Genomic DNA, 19,916 nt, shown 5'->3' on the forward strand with positions numbered 1-19,916 from the left:
TACACACACATACACTAATCTTTGCTGCTAATAGTGTCCGTTCCCCTCATAAATCATAAATCATTGCTGTCCCACAACACTTGAGGGAAATCTATACGTATAGAGGGGATTCATTCCTCCATTCGACTGTTTCCAAGTCTTTTATATAACAAGTTTAACATGTACACAATAAAATAATTGTTTTTCACATAGAAAATTGTAAGTCTCATGCTGTGCCTTCAAAGACCATCCTATATCCTTACAAGTATTCTTGTTGGTTCTTTCTCTGATTTGCAACTTAAGTTTTGAGTGCCAAGCATTTACAGCTCTGACCCTACCTCCTTTCTGTAGGGTCACAATCTATTCAGTTGCATTCAAAAAACTTGGAGACTGGTGTCTCTAGAATGATCCTTCACGGAATTAAAAATGCCCACCACTCCTTTATCACCCTTGCCATTTAGGAAAAGATGTTAGACAAGGATGGTTGCGTTTGGTGTAGAAAAATGTGCATATGTTCCCTGACTATTCCTGCTGTACCACACTGGCAAACAAATGGCAGGGAAAAGCGCCTCCATTCCCACCCCTAGCTTAGCCGACACTGCCACTCCAGTTCTTTACCTAATGAGAGTCATAGATAAAGAGAGGCCAAATGCATCACCCCTACCAATTCCCACAGCGCTGAACCTCCTCAAGGTTGCAAACACTACAAATGAGATGACAGAAGTGCTGATGAAGTGGACTTAACTTGTTCTGCTACTAACCCCCACAATCCTCTTTAAACAGATCACCATTGTTTCTAAAACATCACATGCATTAGAAGAAATAAGACAACATTTTTAAAAATATTACATTTGTTTACTCACAGACTTGTTAAAACTTTGAATGTTTTATATACATTATTTTATACTGTTAACATAATTAAGCAACAATATATATTATGGCCCTTGATAACAGCCTATTATATGCAAGAAAAGTCTTTGAACAGCAAATATGGCGTATGTTTTATTCTATTTACAATACATTTGTTATAAATATAATACATCATTTATGGAAAAGCAGACTTTAAATCATACTGATGTAATCAACTGAAATTTTAAAGTTATGTAATAAAGGGAATAACTCAACTTGAAAGACAATGTAATGGAAGTGTAAAATAGTGCATTCAGTACTGAGATGAATTAAACTGTTAACAAATGCAATGCAAACGTCCATTAGATTTAGTTTTTGTCTACATACAGAGTGTATTTAAATTTTAAAACACTCCCAAATAAAGTCTAGCTACATCTCGAGGGGGAAAAAGCTGTAAAACAAAAAGTGCAAATGACATTAATATCTTACATGAAGGTGTGCAAGGACACTACACAGTTTGAACGCAAAGATAATGCTTTAAGCACATGGTAACCAAATTAAACATTTTAATTTAGTACAATGAACCTTTTATTTCCTTGGAAATATTTAAAATGAGTTAACTGTACAAAGCAGGGAAGTGATGTATCAGTTCCAAGTGTCTTGCATAAAGGAATATTAGTCAACAGTCTTCATGAAATTCCTATGGGATCTCTGGTGCAGTAGATACTGTAGAGGAAAGAATGGCTAGACCCGAGCCATGGGAAATCTAATGGTACACTTCCTCCAATCCTTAGTTGTAGATTACTCAGACATTATTGATGACAATCAGTGCTGGCATTGAGTTCTGTTGATTGGTTTCAAAGAGTGTGACTTGGTTGGCCAGCTTTGCAAACACTCTTGGAGTCCCGAGATTGTAGATTCCAGAGTGCACAAAACACGCTTTCAGTTGCAGACTGAACACTTCGTGGCTTTTCAGCAGAAGCTTGTACTGGGTTTGCCCCAACCAGGTGAAAGATCCATGGATTTCTAACGCTTCGGGACTGTAAATCAAGTTAAAAATAATTAATAAGACCCTTAGATTTTTTAAAACGTAAACTATAGTACATAAAGCTTTTTGCAGTGTATTCTGGTAAATTAAAGATAACTAAAAGCACAAGACCCTTTTAACCCCTTCTCGACCAGCCGTCGCAATTGTACTGCGGCAGGTTGGCTCCCCAGGGCGAACCAACGTAGCTGTGTGTATGTTCCCCTTTTGACCACTAGGGGGCGCCGTGCGTGCTGCAAAAAATACAATATTGTTTTTTTCAAAATTATCGCTCTTTTTTTTGTTTATAATGTTGTTTAAAATGCAAAGATGATCAAATATCACCAAAAGAAAGCTCTATTTGTGCGGAAAAAAAGTATGTCAATTTTGTTTGGGTACAATGTGGCAGGACAATGCAATTGTCAGTTAAAGAGACGCAGTGCCGTATCGCAAAAAATGGCCTGGTCATTGAGCAGCCAAACCTTCCTGGGCTGAAGTGGTTAAAGTTGTGCTTAAAAACCCTGTTGGATAAATTAAATTGATTCTAAAAAGGTAAAAGTTTTTTTTTCTTAAAATAAAAAAAGAAGAAAGAAGAAAAAGAAGAAAAAGAAAGAAGAAATTAAGGAAGGAAGAAAGAAAGAAAAAGGAAGAAGGAAGAGGTTATACTTACCTGCTCTGTGCAACGATATTGTCCCTAACCTCTTCTGTGGCTGTCCACTGCTTCCTGCATGTCCCCCCATAGCAAGCAGTGTAACAGGGGGCACCAGTGTGGGCATGCCCTCGAGCGTGCATTCTATGCATGAAGGTAAAGAAACCTTCTGTGTGCAGCGACCCCCCAAATACTAACTTGAGTTCCTCCTCGATCCAGCGGTGCGCATGGGAGCTAAGCTCCTAGATCTCTCATCTCACTCCTCATTGGCTGAGACAGCAGTGGGAGTCATTGAGCCAATGAGGAGAATGTGGGGGGGGGTGCGGGGATGAAGCCACTGCTCTTTGTGTTTTATGGAGGCATAGCGCGGGACTCGGGAGCCTGGGAGCACCAGTGTCCCCAGAGCAAGCGCTTTGCTATTGGAGGCACTGACTGAAGAGGAGAAGCCAGGAGTAAAAATAAAAATAAAGTCTGCCTTTAATGTCAGAAATACATGAAGGCATTATAGAAAAAAAAATGCCTTCAGAACCACTTTAATTGCAATTCTGTTTTATATCCGTAATCTCGTTCCCCCCACCTCCACTCTTTAATTGCCTCAGACTATTAGGAATGGTGTTCGGTTTAAAAGTAGAGCTGGGTGCCTGTACTGTAACGTATATATGTGCAGAGCCTAGCTCATAGAAATCAATAGGACAGTGTAGTTTAGTAAATCTAGACCTAGGTAGTTAGCCGCTCTGTTCATTTCAATGGCTTGGAGCTGCATGTACACAATTTAGTATAGGAGTCTGGCCCCATTATTAAACAGAATACTGCCTGAAACTGAGTAGGCTGGGACACAAACAGCAGAGTTTCTGCATCAGGGAGGAGGAGATTCCTGACAATTTAAAACAAAGTCACACTATAAAGCAATGATTCACCAGGAACTCAACCTAGATGTTTTATAAATGTGTATTCGACATTTGATATATTTCTATTTTTTTCCTCAGTTAAAGTAAATCAGTTAAAATGCAAAACCTAACAATACATTTGTTTTTTTGTTCCCGTTTAGTCTGTTAAATTTGCAATAGAAAATAAATTTTGTTGTATTGGTTTGATGGACCACTTAGTCTTTTTAATGCAGTCACTCTTCTATAGGTTAATTATTGCAAAAAAAAAGGAGAAGCAGATTCTGAAAAGTGCTGTCCTGTGCAGATTTATCTCAAGCAATGTTATCTGCCCAGCTTAGTTCAGCTCTGTGGACTACAGAACATCTCCCCTACGTTATGGGGATTAGGAGAGTTATAGATGCTCTGTAGTCTTAACACAATACCTGTTCTAGGGAGACAACACTGCCACTTCTATAGATACAGTACAGTGACTGAGTGTTGTCATTCTAGGACAGGAAGTGGGTTACTGGTAGCATCAGGGAGTGAATATTAATGAAAGCCTTAAAAAGAAAACTAATGCAGCCACCAGATATAAAGTATGGGCAAAGTGCAGAATATTACATTTTTCTTCTTGAGTTTAGACACTTTAACATATAATTATTTTAACCCTTCCTGAAAAGGCATTATATAAAAACAGTGAAACACTTACCTTGTGGTTTTGTGTCTAAGATCAATTATTACATCAACTTCTGCCTGAGAGCTATTGGTGAGCACAAGTGTGACTGGAACTAAACAAAGACTGTAGAGACAGACAAACCAAAAATCCAGATGAATAAAATGTCACTTCGTGGTAAAAATAATCTGTACCAAATGCATTACATGTCGTTATACAGAGTTTTCATATAGGCGATTAATAAATTAGTGATATAATGCATACATTATAAAGCTGGCACTGGTAACTTTGATATGGAACAAACACAGGTTGTATGTGTATGCTCTTTGATCACTCATATTTTCTGACGGTTTAAAGCGGAACTATGCTTTAAAATGAAAAAAAAAAAAAATACGAGCAAGGTTTTTTTTATTGTGGGAAACATTAAATGGCTGTAAAAAAATGCATTTACAACAATTTAGAATTTATGGCTCTGAATGCATCTGCATTGTTTTTAGTTGGACACGTTAACACAGGTGCATAAACATGCACTGCATTCAGATCCTTTACACAGAATACAAAAGTTTGGGTCTGAGGACATGCGTATACACGTATGCAATCGAAAAAAAAAAAAAAGTAAATAACAGGATCATTTTTATGCATTTTATTTACTGATTATTACACAGGAACTTTTGTTCCTGATCAGTAAATTTTTACGCCAGTGTTACAACTCTGTTAAATAGGCCTTAAAATAAAATTTATGTTATACTTGCCTGCTCTGTGCAACAGTATTGTACAGAGCAGCCCTTAACCTTCTCATTTTCTATCCCCCCCACCAGTGCTTTCTGCTCCTCCTTCCTGCACATGTCCCCTCAGCAAGCCAGGTGCTAAGGGGGCACCCATACGGGTGTGTTCCAAAGCCGGGCTGAGTGCATCCATATATATGCGCACACACACACACACACACACAGCACAGGTAAGCCCCTTCCTCCTCAATTGAGATTGTCCTATTTACCATTATCATTAAAAGTGAAAGTAAAAGAAAGTCCCAAATTTTGGGTTGTCCCCAGAAACGTAATAGATGGGAAATCTTCCAATGAGCACACTAGTCCCTGTGACCTGGGGGTGCCCAAGGAATTCCCTTTATTTGCAGGGATTTCCTCAGACTTCCTGTTTGGTTATGGGACAAGAAGTAAAGGGAAATCTCCACTATGGGACATAGATGGCGAAAATAAATCTGAGAGGGGTTATAACCCTGCCTTACTCTATCCAAAATGAATTAAAAAAAAGTTTTGCCTATACAGTTCTACTTAAAAGTGGATGTAAACCCTCACATATACCCAGTGAACAGCCTTAGATTATACACAGGGATAAAACAAATCCTCATACATAAGTTGTACATGTATATCTGCTGTCTTCAGCTTTATATACTGTTTAGAAAGTGCACATCCTGTTAGAATTTTCTCTTCCTGATTCACCTGTGGGTGTGGATTCTTGTCATACACTCTGAGACAGCTGACTGGAGGAAAAGCACACATCCCCATTCCACATAGAAACCTGCTGAGCTGTGCTGTGAATAAACCAGCTCTCTGCTAATCTACTTATAGCACCCACCCTGACACAAAATTCAGGCTGGTTTTATCACAGTTGATGGACAACTTGACAGATGTTATCATGCTGATAACAGAAGAATGGAGCAGGAGAAAGCCATGGAACTTAGGGCTTTGAAGAGAGATAAGAAAACACTGCAGATATATGTACCCAGCTCAAATTTCATGAATTGGGTTTACATGCACTTTAAGAATGGGGTGGGTAGATTAGGTAGGAAGGGAATTTTCTTTTTTTTTTAATCTTCACCAATTCAAAACTTCTCACACATGTAAAAAATGCATTTTTTTTTTTTGCTTGAAAATTACTTAAGCTGGCCATACACCATACAATTTTCCTGTTCAATTTTCTTTAGATTTACCTTCAACTATGTAGTACAAGGGCCTGCCTGATTGCATCCAAATTGAAAGTGTTTAGGTTTGACCTCCTATTATATGGTTTTGGTAAATCTAAAGGAAAGTTGAACAGGAAAATTGAATAGTGTATGGCCAGCCTTAGAACTTTATTGCTTTGAGATTCCTGCATCCACATTGCTTATGTTATGTCCGTTTTTTTCCGTTCAACTGCTGGTTGCGCGAAAAAAAACATGTACGTGTATACCCTGCTTAAGAAATAGGTTTTAGTAATAGCAAATTCCATGCTCTAAATGCTAAGCAACTGTAATGCTATTGTTGTGATCAGAATTGATTGCTTGTTTTTGCACAAATCACACACTGGCACATGTGTAATATAATTCATGCTCTAGATCAGCAACCTCGACACTCCAGCTGTAGTTAAACTACAAATCCCATCATGCCTCTGCCTCTCAGAGTCATGCCTGCGATTGTCAGGGTCTTGCAATGTCTCATGGGACTTGTAGTTTCACCACAGCTGGAGGGCCGAGGTTGCCTACCCCTGCTCTAGATGAACAGATTTATTTTGACCAATGTAACAAAGGTCTAAGTGTCTTTTGAGATAATCTGCAAAAGTATTTACAGTCATTCTGAATGATTTAAGTCCATAGAATTACCAAAAGCAGTAGGATCTAGTATCCCAGCGTTTGAATTTCAATAATTGCCAAAGCTGTTGCAGGCATTGACTCTACTATAATATATATATATATATATATATATATATATATATATATATATATATATATATATCTATCAACTAGGGCATGCACTTTTTCTGTACAGAACACCCCCTAGAAATGTATTTTTCTGTTAATTTGATTGGCTCATTGTGTTTACAATCATTTCATTTTTTTTTTTTTTTACAGCATCAAAAAACACAACTGACCCACAACAGACTGGTATGAAGTGCTCCAGAGGATTTAATGGTTATGCATTTTTCTTTCATCTTTGGTAAGGCAAAAAGGGAATAAAAACTCATTAGTGTGAAAGCAGCTTTAGATGGTAAGAATTTCAAACTGTGGTGCCTAGGAAAGCAGTTGAGAGCTAAGCGCACCAAGAACAATTCTTTTAAATACCTTTTTTGGTGGAACGGATGATTAAAAGATTCGGGGTAGTGAAGGCTTGTTTTTATTAGATTGGAAAGCTGCTCTGGTGATGGACGCACTGGTGCAGGTGTATTCTCAGACTTGTTAAATTTTAACAGTACCATCTCCGGCTGCTCCTACATTAACAGTTATAAAAGAACAAAGAGGGTATGTTTTTCAGCTATCAAGGCTCAAAACTCAAAAAGAAATTTGAGGAAACAATAAGACCTAAGAAAACATGAAAGAATCACCTGTTTTTGAGGGAAAGACAATGCTTCGGTTCCAACAGCATGCAAAGTCACATGATGTTGACCTTCCAAAATTAATTGCTTGTTATCTTCAATAACATATGCCTGAAAGATAAAATGAAGGCAAAATATGTCATGTTTATTGCTATGACCACAGGCAGGGAGGGTACCCTGGACCAGTGCTTCTTAAAGGGTCAGCACATAGTAAAGTGAAAACCTGGGAAATACAAAACTATGAATACATGTAATCTACAGTTGTGCTCATAAGTTTACATACCAGAATTTATGATTTCTTGGCCATTTTTCAGAGAATATGAATGACAACACAAAAACTTTTCTTTCACTCATGGTTAGTGTTTGACTGAAGCCATTTATTATCAATCAACTGTGTTTACTCTTTTTAAATCATAATGACAACAGAAACTACCCAAATGACCCTGATCAAAAGTTTACATAACCCAGTTCTTAATACCGTGTATTGCCCCCTTTAACATCAATGACAGCTTGAAGTCTTTTGTGGTATTTGTGGATGAGGTTCTTTTAATTGCACGTTTGAGATCTCCCCAGAGTGGCTCAATGATATTGAGGTCAGGAGACTGAGATGGCCACTCCAGAACCTACACTTTATTCTGCTGTAGCCAATGACAGGTTGACTTGGCCTTGTGTTTTAGATCATTGTCATGTTGGAATGTCCAAGTACGTCCCATGCGCAGCTTGCTGGCTGATGAGTGCAAATGTTCCTCCAGTATTTTTTGATAACATACTACATTCATCTTGCCATCAATTTTGACCAAATTTCCTGTGCCTTTGTAGCTCACACATCCCCAAAACATCAGCGATCCACCTCCGTACCTTCATCATAGGCCTTGGTGACTCTTCTCTAAATGAAGCTTTTATGGTTGTGGCCAAAAACCTAAATTTTGGTCTCATTACTCCAAATGACTTTGTGTCAGAAGGTTAAAGGCTTGTCTCTGTGCTGTTTGGCGAATTGTAAGCGAGATACTTTGTGGCACTATGCATAGTAATGACTTTCTTTTGGCGATTCGACCGTACAGCCCATCTTTCTTCAAGTGCCTCCTTATTGTGCACCTTGAAACAGCCACACCACATGTTTTCAGAGAGTCCTGTATGTCACCTGAAGTTATTTGTGGGTTTTTCTTTGCATCCTGAACAATTTTCCTGGCAGTTGTGGCTGAAATTTTAGTTGTTCTACCTGACCAACCTTCAACTACCTTTTGCCGCAGATCCTTTGACAATTCTTTTGCTTTCTCCATGACTCAGAAACCAGAAATGTCAGTGCAGCACTGGATGAAAGATGCAAGGGTCTGTCAGGAGTCCAGGAACTCACTGACCTTTTATAGACACACACTAATTACAAGCAAACAGATCACAGGTGAGGATGGTTACCTTTAATAGCCATTCAAACCCCTTTGTGTCAACTTGTGTGCATGTTATCAGGCCAAAATCGCCAGGGTATGTAAACTTTTGATCACGGTCATTTGGGTAGTTTCTGTTGCCATTATGATTTAAAAAGAGTAGGTTGATTCAATGAAAAGTGCATGTCAAAGCAAGCAATCAAACCAAGGATACAGAAAGCAAAGCGAAAGTGTTTGTTAAAACCCCCCCCCCCCCCCCCCCCAAAAAAAAAACCATCCTGTTCCGTTAACTGCTTCTGGACCAGCCGCCGCAGTTATACTGCGGCAGCATGGCACTGCTGTACGTCGGTTCTTTAAGACGCTTTAGCAGGCGCGCATCCCTGAAGCCTATGCGCCTGTCGGGCACCCGCGATTGCTCGTGACAGAGCGAGAACCAGGATCTGTGTGTGTACACACACAAATCCCGGTTCTCTCAGGGGACAGGAGACAGATCGTGTGTTCACACTAAGTATGAACACCGATCGGTCTCCTCCCCTAGTCAGTCCCACCCCCCCAAGTTTGAACACACCTAGGGAACACAGTTAACCCCTTGATCACTCCCTAGTGTTAACCCCTTCCCTGCCAATGACATTTATACAGTAATCAGTGGCTATTTTTAGCTCTGATCACTGTATAAATGTCACTGGTCCCAAAAAAGTGTCAAAAGTGCCCGATCTGTCTTGCCGCAATGTCGCAGTCAGGATAAAAAAAAAAATAAAAAAAATCGCTGATCACCGCCATTACTAGTAAAAAAATAAATAAAAATGCCATAAATCTATCCCCTATTTTGTAGACGCTATAACTTTTGCGCAAACCAATCAATATTTATTGCAATTTTTTTTACCAAAAATATGTAGAAGAATATACATCGGCCTAAACTGAGGAAAAAATTTGTTTTGTTTTTTTTTTTTTTTTAAATTGAAAAAGTACAAAATATTGTTTTTTTTTTCAAAATTGTCACTTTTTTGCTTATAGCGCATAGAATAAAAACTGCAGAGGTGATCAAATACCACCAAAAGAAAGCTCTATTTGTGGCAAAAAAAGGACATCAATTTTGTTTGGGTATAACGTTGCATGACCGCGCAATTGTCAGTTAAAGTGATGCAGTGCCGTATTGCAAAAAAATGGCCTGGTCAGGAGTGGTTAAAGCATGTTATACAGCACAGTGCTTGTGCTGTCTCATTTGGCCCCCTGTACCACCTAAAAAAAACCTGGCTGATCCTGCCTGGCTATGCCCTCCCCCCTGTAAATCACAACTGCTGGGCCCTGACACCGTGGTCAGTTTACGTGCCGCCGTCATCCGCAGCCCTGCTCTGCTTTCCTCTATCCTCTCCCCTCTCCCTCCCTGCCTGTCTGCTGGTGTCAGCGCCCGCCCCCTCCGCTCCTGCTGCTCTCATAATTAATATAAAATGCTCCCATCCCCTCTGTATTATAACAATACGTGCCCCTGTGTTATGTAAAAAATATGCTCATCTGTACCGATATTACACCAGCAATCATGTTACGCCTTCGCTCTCTCTCCTCTCTTCCCCGGCTGACGTCAGCGGCAGTGCTCAGCCCTGTCCGCTGGAGCTGCCAGCCGGCAGAGGAGAGAGCCGAGGAGTCACCTGATCGCCGGGAGCCACTGTGTTATAGGTACAGATCAGCATATTGTTTATATAACACAGACACAGGGGCACTTATTGTTATTTTACAGAGGGGATGGGAGCTTTTTATAGAAGTGGGTTAACAACCACTTTGACCACTTGCAACCCAGGCCAATTTTGACATTTCTCTCCTACATGTAAAAATCATAATTTTTTTGCTAGAAAATTAAATAGAACCCCCAAACATTATATACGTTTTTATAGCAGAGACCCTAGAGAATACAATGACAGCTTCCCAGCCGATGCAGCGCCGTTTGTTAGAATGCAGAGGCCGGGCGTGACATCATAACATCGTGCCCGGCCTCCGAACGATCATAGAAACTCTGGTCCGCCGGAAATCTCTATGGTAAAGTGCCAGCAGATCCTGTCTCCGACTCACTGATGGAAGCGGTGAGTCGGTAGAAGCACTCCTTTCGCTGCCCGTAAGAATGGTCAAGCGGCTATGATCACTCCTATGGTGTAGGGAATCGTCGGCTGAAAAAGACGATATCTGAATGATGCCTGTAGCTGCAGGCATCATTCAGATATCCCCGCTCAAAGTCAAGGACGTCATATGATGGCCGGCGGGCGGGAAGCGGTTCATATATAAATATTGATTTTCAATAGTGTGCGTGTCAAACAAGGCTTTTAAAGTTTCAACTCCCCAATTCCAAAAAAGTTGGGACACTGTGTAAAACCTACATAAAAACAGAATGCAATGATTTTCACATTTCATAAACTCATATTTTATTCACAACAGAACTTATCTAATGTTTAAACTGAGAAAATGTAGCATTTACAAAAAAAAAATGGAAAGTTATGGCAGCAACATGTTTCAAAAAAGTTGGGACAAGGCCATGTTTACCACAAGGTACCATCATCTCTTTATTTAACAACACTCTGTAAATGCCTCGGAACTAAGGAGACCAGCTGCTGGAGTTTTGGGAGAGGAATGTTGTCCTATGTGTGCCTGACATAGGATCCTAAAGCCGCGTACACCCGAGTGGAATGTCCGACAGAAAAAGTCAGACGGAAGCTTTTCATCGTCTATTCCGATCGTGTGTGTGCCTCATTGGACTTTCTTTTTCGAAAATTCTGACGGACCTAGAAATAGAACATGTTCTAAATATTTCCGACGGAACCGATTCCTAACGCTCGTCTGTATGCTGTTCCGACGGACCAAAAACGACGCTTGCTCTGAAGCAAGTAAGAGACGGAAGCTATTGGCTACTGAACTTCCTTTTTCTAGTCCCATCGTACGTGCTGTACGTCACCGGGTTCTGGACGGTCGGACTTTGGTTTGACCGTGTGTAGGCAAGACCGCTAGAATGGAATTCTGTCGGAGAAACCTTCAGAGTTTATTCCGAAGGCAAAACCGGTCGTGTGTACACGGCATAACTGATCAACAGTTCTGGGTCTTCTTTGTCGTACTTTTCATTTCAAGATGTGCCAAATATTTTCAATTTGTGAAAGGCCTGGACTGCAGGCAGGCCAGTTAAGCACCTGGACTCTTCTACTATGAAGCAATGCTGTTGTTATAGATACAGTATGTAGTTTAGCATTGTCCTGCTGAAATATGCAAGGCCTTTTTCCTGAAAAAGACATCGGGATGGGAGCATATACAGCTGTAAAACCTGGATATAACTTTCAGCATTGGTGTGCCCTTCCAGATGTGCAAGCTGCCCATTCCATATGCACTAATGCATCCTCATACCATCAGAGATGGAAGCTTTTGAACTGAGTGCTGATATGTTGGAAGGTCCCCCTCCCTCTTAAGTCCGGAGGACTGGTTGCCAAAAGAAACATCAAATTTAGATTCTTCTGACAACAGAACAGTTTTCCCACTTTGCAACAGACCATTTTAAATGAGCTTTGGCCCAGAGAAGATAGTGGTGTTTCTGGATCATGTTACATAGTTGGTAAGGTTAAATAAAGACAACAGTCCATCCAGTTCATCCTGTGTAGGTGTGTGTAGAAAAATCATTTCCCATACCCCCTTTTAATTTGTTTTCGTTAAGATGCACGTCCAAGAGGCTCTTAAAACTATCCATACTTCCTACATTTTTCAATGTTAAACTTCATTTGCCATGTAGTAGCCCACTCCATTAATTTATTCAGGTCCTCTTGTAAGGTTTCTATATCCTGCTGTGTTGTTATTGCCCTGCATATTTTTGTGTCGTCAGCAAACACTAGGATCAAGCTACTTATCCCATCCTCTATATCATTTATTAATAAATTAAACAGAATTGGTCCCAGGACAGAGCCCTGGGGTACACCACTAACCACTCTAAATAATATACGTTATTTATCACAACCATTTAGACACGCCTCATTTTTCTATCCAGGTACATACCCTATGGTCCATGCCTACAGACCTCAGCTTGTAGATTCAATTGTTGTTAAGGTTAAAAAAAATTCTACAGTTCCCCAGTGCATGTCATTTATAAAAATATGCAGCATAATAGCTTACTTCAGAGCGCCGTTCGGCGCTCAGCTGACTGTTCGCTGGTCTTCCTCTCCCGATGCGAAAGCTGCAGGGGGAGGTGCTGGGAAACCCCCGCTGACATCAGCCGAGAAGAGGAGGGGAGGAGAACGGCGGGCAGTGACGCAAGTGCTGAACGGCGCTCTGGCGTAAGCTATTATACGGCATATTTTTATAAATGAGATGCACTGCAGAGCCTAATGTTCTATATCAGAGGGAACTATAGAAAAAAACTTTAGAACAGGAGGGGAGGATCAGGGAGCTGACAGGCAGAGAGGACAGAGGGAGACACAGAAACAGGAGAGCAGGCTGCGGATGACGGAGCCACGTACGGATGACTCCGGTGTCAGGGCTCAGCAGCCCCGATACATCAGAGTCAGTGCAGAGAGGGGAGGGTAGAAACTGGCAGGATGAGCCAGGTATTTCAGGTGTTATGGGGGCCAAATGACACAGCACAAGCACTGTGCTGTATAAAATGCTTTAAGGGAACAGGATTTATTTTTATTCTTTTGGGTTACAAGCGTTTGTAGGAGGACTGTATCAAATGCTTTTGCAAAATCCAGATATACCACATCCACCGGCCTACCTTTGTCCAGATGGCAGCTCCCTTCCTTGTAGATTATTAATAGGTTGGTTTGGCAAGAACGACCTTTCGTAAATCTGTGCCGATTACTGCTAAAGATGCTGTTTTCACCAGAAAATTCTTGGATATAGTCCCTTATCATCCCCTCAAATAGTTTACAAACTACCAACCTGACAGGCCTATAGTTCCCAGGAATAGATCTCTGACCTTTTTTGAATATTGGTACCACGTGGGCTTTTTGCCAATCAGTTGGTACCAATCCTGACAGTATGCGGTCCATGAAGATTAGGAATAGCGGTCTGCCTATAACCAGAGTTCTTTAAGCACTCTCGGGTGTAAGCCATCCGGCCCTGGTGATTTACTTATGTAGCTTCTCTAATTCTTTCCGGCCTCTGTTAGCCAAAAAGGTAGATCCTGTGGCGTGTTGCTAACAAAACTGTCTTGGTCGGTATGTCTCTCATAGTCTTTCTTAGCCGCCCTGATTTCGTACTTACAGTTGCAATAAAAAGTATGTGAACCCTTTTGGAATGATATGGATTTCTGTACAAATTGGTCATAAAATGTGATATGATCTTAATCTAAGTCACAATAGACAATCACAGTCTGCTTAAACTAATAACACACAAAGAATTAAATGTTATCATGTTTTTATTGAACACACCATGTAAACATTCACAGTGCAGGTGGAAAAAGTATGTGAACCCCTAGACTAATGAGATCTCCAAGAGCTAATTGGAATGAGGTGTCAGCCAACTGGAGTCCAATCAATGAGATGAGATTGGAGGTGTTGGTTACAGCTGCCCTGCCCTATAAAAAACACACACCAGTTCTGGGTTTGTTTTTCACAAGAAACATTGCCTGATGTGAATGATGCCTCGCACAAAAGAGCTCTCAGAAGACCTACGATAAAGAATTGTTGACTTGCATAAAGCTGGAAAGGGTTATAAAGTATCTCTAAAACCCTTGCTGTTCATCAGTCCACGGTAAGACAAATTGTCTATAAATGGAGAAAGTTCAGCACTGCTGCTACTCTCCCTAGGAGTGGGCGTCCTGTAAAGATGACTGCAAGAGCACAGCGCAGACTGCTCAATGAGGTGAAGAAGAATCCTAGAGTGTCAGCTAAAGACTTACAAAAGTCTCTGGCATATGCTAACATCCCTGTTAGCGAATCTACCATACGTAAAACACTAAACAAGAATGGATTTCATGGGAGGAAGCCACTGCTGTCCAAAAAAAAAAAAAAACATTGCTGCACGTTTACAGCTTGCACAAGAGCACCTGCATGTTCCACAGCAGTACTGGCAAAATATTCAGTGGACAGATGAAACCAAAGTTGAGTTGTTTGGAAGAAACATACAACACTATGTGTGGAGAAATAGAGGCACAGCACACCAACATCAAAACTTCATCCCAACTGTGAAGTGTGGTGGTGGGGGCATCATGGTTTGGGGCTGCTTTGCTGCATCAGGGCCTGGACAGATTGCTATCATTGAAGGAAAAATTAATTCCCAAGTTTATCAAGACATTTTGCAGGAGAACTTAAGGCCATCTGTCCACCAGCTGAAGCTCAACAGAAGATGGGTGTTGCAACAGGATAACGACCCAAAGCATAGACGTAAATCAACAAGAGAATGGCTTAAACAGAAGAAAATACACCTTCTGGAGTGGCCCAGTCAGAGTCCTGACCTCAACCCGATTGAGATGCTGTGGCATGACCTCAAGAAAGTGATTCACACCAGACATCCCAAGAATATTGCTGAACTGAAACAGTTCTGTAAAGAGGAATGGTCAAGAATTACTCCTGACCAGTGTACACGTTTGATCTACAACTACAGGAAATGTTTGGTTGAAGTTATTGCTGCCAAAGGAGGTTCAACCAGTTATTAAATCCAAGGGTTCACATACTTTTTCCACCTGCACTGTGAATGTTTACATGGTGTGTTCAATAAAAACATGGTAACATTTAATTCTTTGTGTGTTATTAGTTTAAGCAGACTGTGATTGACTATTGTTGTGACTTATATGAAGATTAGATCACATTTTATGACCAATTTGTGCAGAAATCCTTATCATTCCAAAAGGGTTCACCTACTTTTTATTGCAACTGTACACCTCACATTGCAATCCTTGTATTGTTTAATTACTGACATTGACCCTACCGCTTTGTACTTTTTAAAGGCCATTTTTTTTGTCCTTCATAAGACATTTTACTTTTTGGTTCATTAACCTTTGTTCTTCTATATTTATTACCCCTTGGGAATGCACTCGGTGATACTTTTATTTAATCTAGTCCTCTAAGCATTCCCATTTTTCCTGTGTTCAATGTTTCAAGGGTTTGGTCCCACTTAATATCCTGCAGTATTGAGCCTAGTTTAGAAAAGTTAGCTCTTTTGAAATTTTGTGTTTTTGTACTCCCCTCATGCCTCCTTATTCTATGATTTATACTGAATGTAATAATCCTGTGGTCGCTAGTTTCCAAGTTGTCCCATATTTCCACATCTGCAATCAGATCTGTGTCATTTGTAATTAACCACTTCAGCCCCGGAGCATTTGGCTGGCCAAAGACCAGAGCACTTTTTGCGATTCGGCACTGTGTCGCTTTAACTGACAATTGCGCGGTTGTGCGAAGTGGCTCCCAAAGTGGCAGTGAAGGGGTTAACCAGGAAGGGGTGCTGCAGGGGTTAAGCGTGTCCTAGGGAGTGATTCTAACTGTTGTGGGGAGGGGCTTTGGGTACAGTGTAGCATGACCGCGCAATTGTCATTTAAACAGCGACAGCGCAGAAAGCTGAAAATTAGCTTGGGCAGGAAGGGGGTAAGTGCATGGTATTGAAGTAGTTAGAGAGTGGGCTGTCCCTTCCGTCCAGTCAATGTCGGGATATTTTGAAATTCCCCATTATGATGACACTTCCCTGTCTTGTTGCCATTTTTAATTGTGAGAAGACATCCAACTCCACTTCTTCCCTCAGATTGGGGGGCCTGTAACATACCCCCGCTAGTAATTTCCCACTTACTTCCACCCTTTGGAGCTCCACCCATACGCACTCCACCTCCCCCCTTGCCCCATCACTGATGTCATTCCGCTCTTCTACCTGTAAATCATTCCTGATATATAGACACACCCTTCCTAACCTCTCTGTCTCTCAGGTACAAGGAATACCCCTGTATGTTTGCCAGTCATGTGAACTGTCAAACCAAGTTTCTGATATTCCCATGAAGTCCACATCCTCCTCGTGTAGTAACAGCTCCAGTTGACTAGGCTCCTGGCATTTGTGAACATTCCCCTGAGTTTTGTATTGGTGCATATTTTTTTTTCCATACAATTTCTCAGGTTTCGTTTTTGATTTGGTAACTCATTCACACTGGGATTAGATGTTACAAATATAATATCACTAGTGTCTTCACTATTCCCCTCTACCCTATGCTCACTGCCTGTTATCGCTACCTCTAAACCCCCCCCTCCCCACACACACACACACCTAGTTTAAAAGCCCTTCCAACTTGGTGGCCATCTTTCTTCCCGTTAGAGCTGTACCATCCCCATTAAGATGCAGCCGTCCTTACTAAAGAGCCAGTAACCGACTGAGAAGTTGGGCCAGTTCTCCAGGAACCCGAACCTCTCTTTCCTACACCTGTTCCTCAACCACTTGTTCAGTTCCCTAATCTCCTGCTGCCTCTGTGGTGTAGCTCGAGGCACAGGTAATATTTCAGAGAAAACCACCTTTGGGGTCCTTTGCTTCAATCTATTCCCTACGTCCCTGAAATAATTTTTTAGGACTCTCCACCTTCCTCTCAGTTTGTCATTGGTGCCAACGTGTACCATGACAGCTGGGTCCTCCCAATCTGTCCACAAGATCCGCGATGTGCCGAACCCGAGCGCCCAGTAAACAACATACTGTTTGGCTACCACGGTCTGTATGACAGATTGCTCTCTCTGTCCTCCTAATAATTGAGTCCCCCATTACCAGTCAGCCAGAGCTGTCACTGCCCTGGCAGCTAGAGGAGGTCGTCTGCTCCAGCACTACCACTCCTGAGCTTATATTCCCAGCATCACGCAATTTGGCATATTTGTTGGGGTGTACCAACTCAGGACTAGCCTTCCTATCGCTCTTCCCTCTACCCCTCCTTCTAGATGTCACCCAGCTACCCACCTCTGGCTCCTGTGCCTCCAACCTCCTCTACACTGACCCCAGCCAGCACCTGCTGGGTAAGGTACAAACTCCTTTCCAGGTTGTTGATGTTGCGCAGTGTTGCACCTTGTTTTCTACATCCAGAATCTGGGCTTCCAGAGAAACAACTAGCTGACATCTCGCACAGCAGTATTCGCCCTTAATTGATTCATCAAGGAATGCATACATGGAGCAGGATCGACACTGAGTGGCATCACCAATCCTGTTGGACATTTTATTCTCTATTCTAATGGGGATTCCAATTAAGGACTTGATATTGGTACTCTACGCTGCTCTCCCTTGGCGCTACCACTACTCCAATTACTTCACAGCACCCCCCGCGACACACTCACGTACTCCTAGATACTAATAGCACTCCCAGTTACTCCTAGGTAGTAAGTGTTGCTCTTAGGTACTCAGCCACCTAGCAGTACTCAGTCCCCTTGAAGTACTCAGTCACCTGTCAGTTTCCTGTAGGGATTGCCAGCACCTTCAATCACCCCTGGTCAGCCTGTCTCTCTGCTCCCGCCGCTTCACCTTCTGCCTGTCACACACACCCCCTTCTCCGGTCCACAGTTTCACTTACCTGCCTCTTCTCCTTGTCAGCCTGACACTCTCGTCTTTGGTCCCACCTCTTCTGTCAGTCTCAGTGAGGTGTCACTTCCCCCAGTCACTCCCGCCCCCCCATTGCCAAAGTACCACGCCTGCCGCCTCTCACGGTCCCCGGATCACCCGCTGTCTCTCTCGGCATCTGCCCTGCACTTCCACGCCTCTCCAACGAATGCAACAGCACCACCTGGTGCTTAGTGCTCACAACAGGATTGCATTGCACCTGCAAATTACCTGCACTAAGCCATAGACTTCTGTTATTACCAGCAGATTTGGTGCACTTTCTGAAAGTGCACTACACCTGCAGGATATAATAGAAGTCTATGGCAAAGTGCAGCTAACCTGCAGGAAAGCCACAGGTGCACTGCACGCGCGGTGTGGGTAAATTGCAGAGCATCAGTGTGAAATCAACCTTGAGCCCCTTTCACGCAATCGGTCCGACCCAATCGGAACCTCCATTCACCTCTATGGAGCGAACCGCAAAAATAAAATCAAAAGGGGATCCACCACCTTCCATCTGGGTGGATCGGATTGGAGTGTCCCTCGTGCTTCAAAAGGTTTGACACCCCTGTTCTAAAGCATGAGGATGGCCAATGTATAAATGTTAATGTTCCATGTTTGCTCACTTAATGGCTACTTAATATTCCAGTATGAAAATTTTTAAGGCGACTAAACACACTAAAATTTATGAAGGATTGTTTATACTGACATTTATAAATGAGACATTTTACCCCATATTTATTGACTAAAGTACAAAAGTAAAATACAAAGTGTACTAATTGTGTATGCATTGACAACAAGATCAGACATACTTCTAAATTTCTCAAGAAGCCCTCCATTTTGTTGCTTACCTTCCACAAAACAATTAAATGGAGATTCACTTCACTGCACTTTTGTATCAACCTGACTGCTTCATCAGGGGTTGATTTTGAAGGCCCACCTGTATTTGAATGTGTTTTTTTCTTATATTGCAACAGGCAACTATGGAAAAAGAAGTCTGCGCATGGGGTGGTCGAACTAATTATCTGCAAAAACACAATTTGAACCAAGGTTTACATTTCACATTTCTTCGAAGGAAATCATAAACAAGATATCAAAATAGTAAGTAAATAGTAATAACAGTAATTAATATAAGCAGCCAGAGCTGAGAATGCTAGTGAGGTGATTACAGTAGTGAAGTCACAGTGAGATAAACTAAAAAGGTCATTTAACCTGCACATATTCACCAAAACATTAGCTCTAGGTGAGCATGGGGTGAGGTGATTTAAAAGAAATCTAAAAAATCAGCTTTTCTGGCACAGAAAATAGGACTTCAAAGCAGCTCTAGTAATGTGGTTATAGTTCTCCATGGGAGCCACAGAATTTCAGCCATCAGATGTCAGCAAGACAAATAATTTTAGCTATTTACAGAAGAATTGTACAACACGGAGGGACCCCAAGAAAACAGAATTTATTATTTTGGAATAACCCATTTTAAGGTGGTGCCATCCTTTTTTAAACACAGATGGACCACTCTTTTTTTGAAAACTGCTAATTATCCATTTTATAACAAAAAGATACTGCATAATATTTATACTGTATATGATACAGCCAAAGCGAGTAAAATAAATCAACCATACCTGTTCACCTCCAAAGACAATGTCCCCAAACGTGTATCTGTCTAATGATTTCTCGTCATCTAAAG

General features: G+C 41.4%; 1 protein-coding gene across 2 annotated transcripts in view; it reads right to left on the reverse strand.

Moving 5' to 3' along the window:
* Positions 1 to 812: 812 nt before the first annotated feature.
* The window catches only part of TRAPPC8 (trafficking protein particle complex subunit 8), a 156,204-nt gene continuing 137,100 nt past the window's right edge, over positions 813 to 19,916 (reverse strand). For both annotated transcript variants that reach the window (XM_073631521.1, XM_073631519.1), the window contains 6 exons: positions 19,852 to 19,910; positions 19,084 to 19,257; positions 7,356 to 7,457; positions 7,096 to 7,241; positions 4,077 to 4,166; positions 813 to 1,868 (listed from right to left, as the gene is read on the reverse strand). In XM_073631521.1, coding sequence (XP_073487622.1) covers positions 1,634 to 1,868; positions 4,077 to 4,166; positions 7,096 to 7,241; positions 7,356 to 7,457; positions 19,084 to 19,257; positions 19,852 to 19,910 — 806 coding nt within the window. In that variant the 3' untranslated portion in view covers positions 813 to 1,633. The remainder of the gene's footprint in view (positions 1,869 to 4,076; positions 4,167 to 7,095; positions 7,242 to 7,355; positions 7,458 to 19,083; positions 19,258 to 19,851; positions 19,911 to 19,916) is intronic.

Source organism: Aquarana catesbeiana, linkage group LG05, assembly GCF_042186555.1.
Source record: "Aquarana catesbeiana isolate 2022-GZ linkage group LG05, ASM4218655v1, whole genome shotgun sequence".
Lineage (NCBI taxonomy): Eukaryota > Metazoa > Chordata > Amphibia > Anura > Ranidae > Aquarana > Aquarana catesbeiana.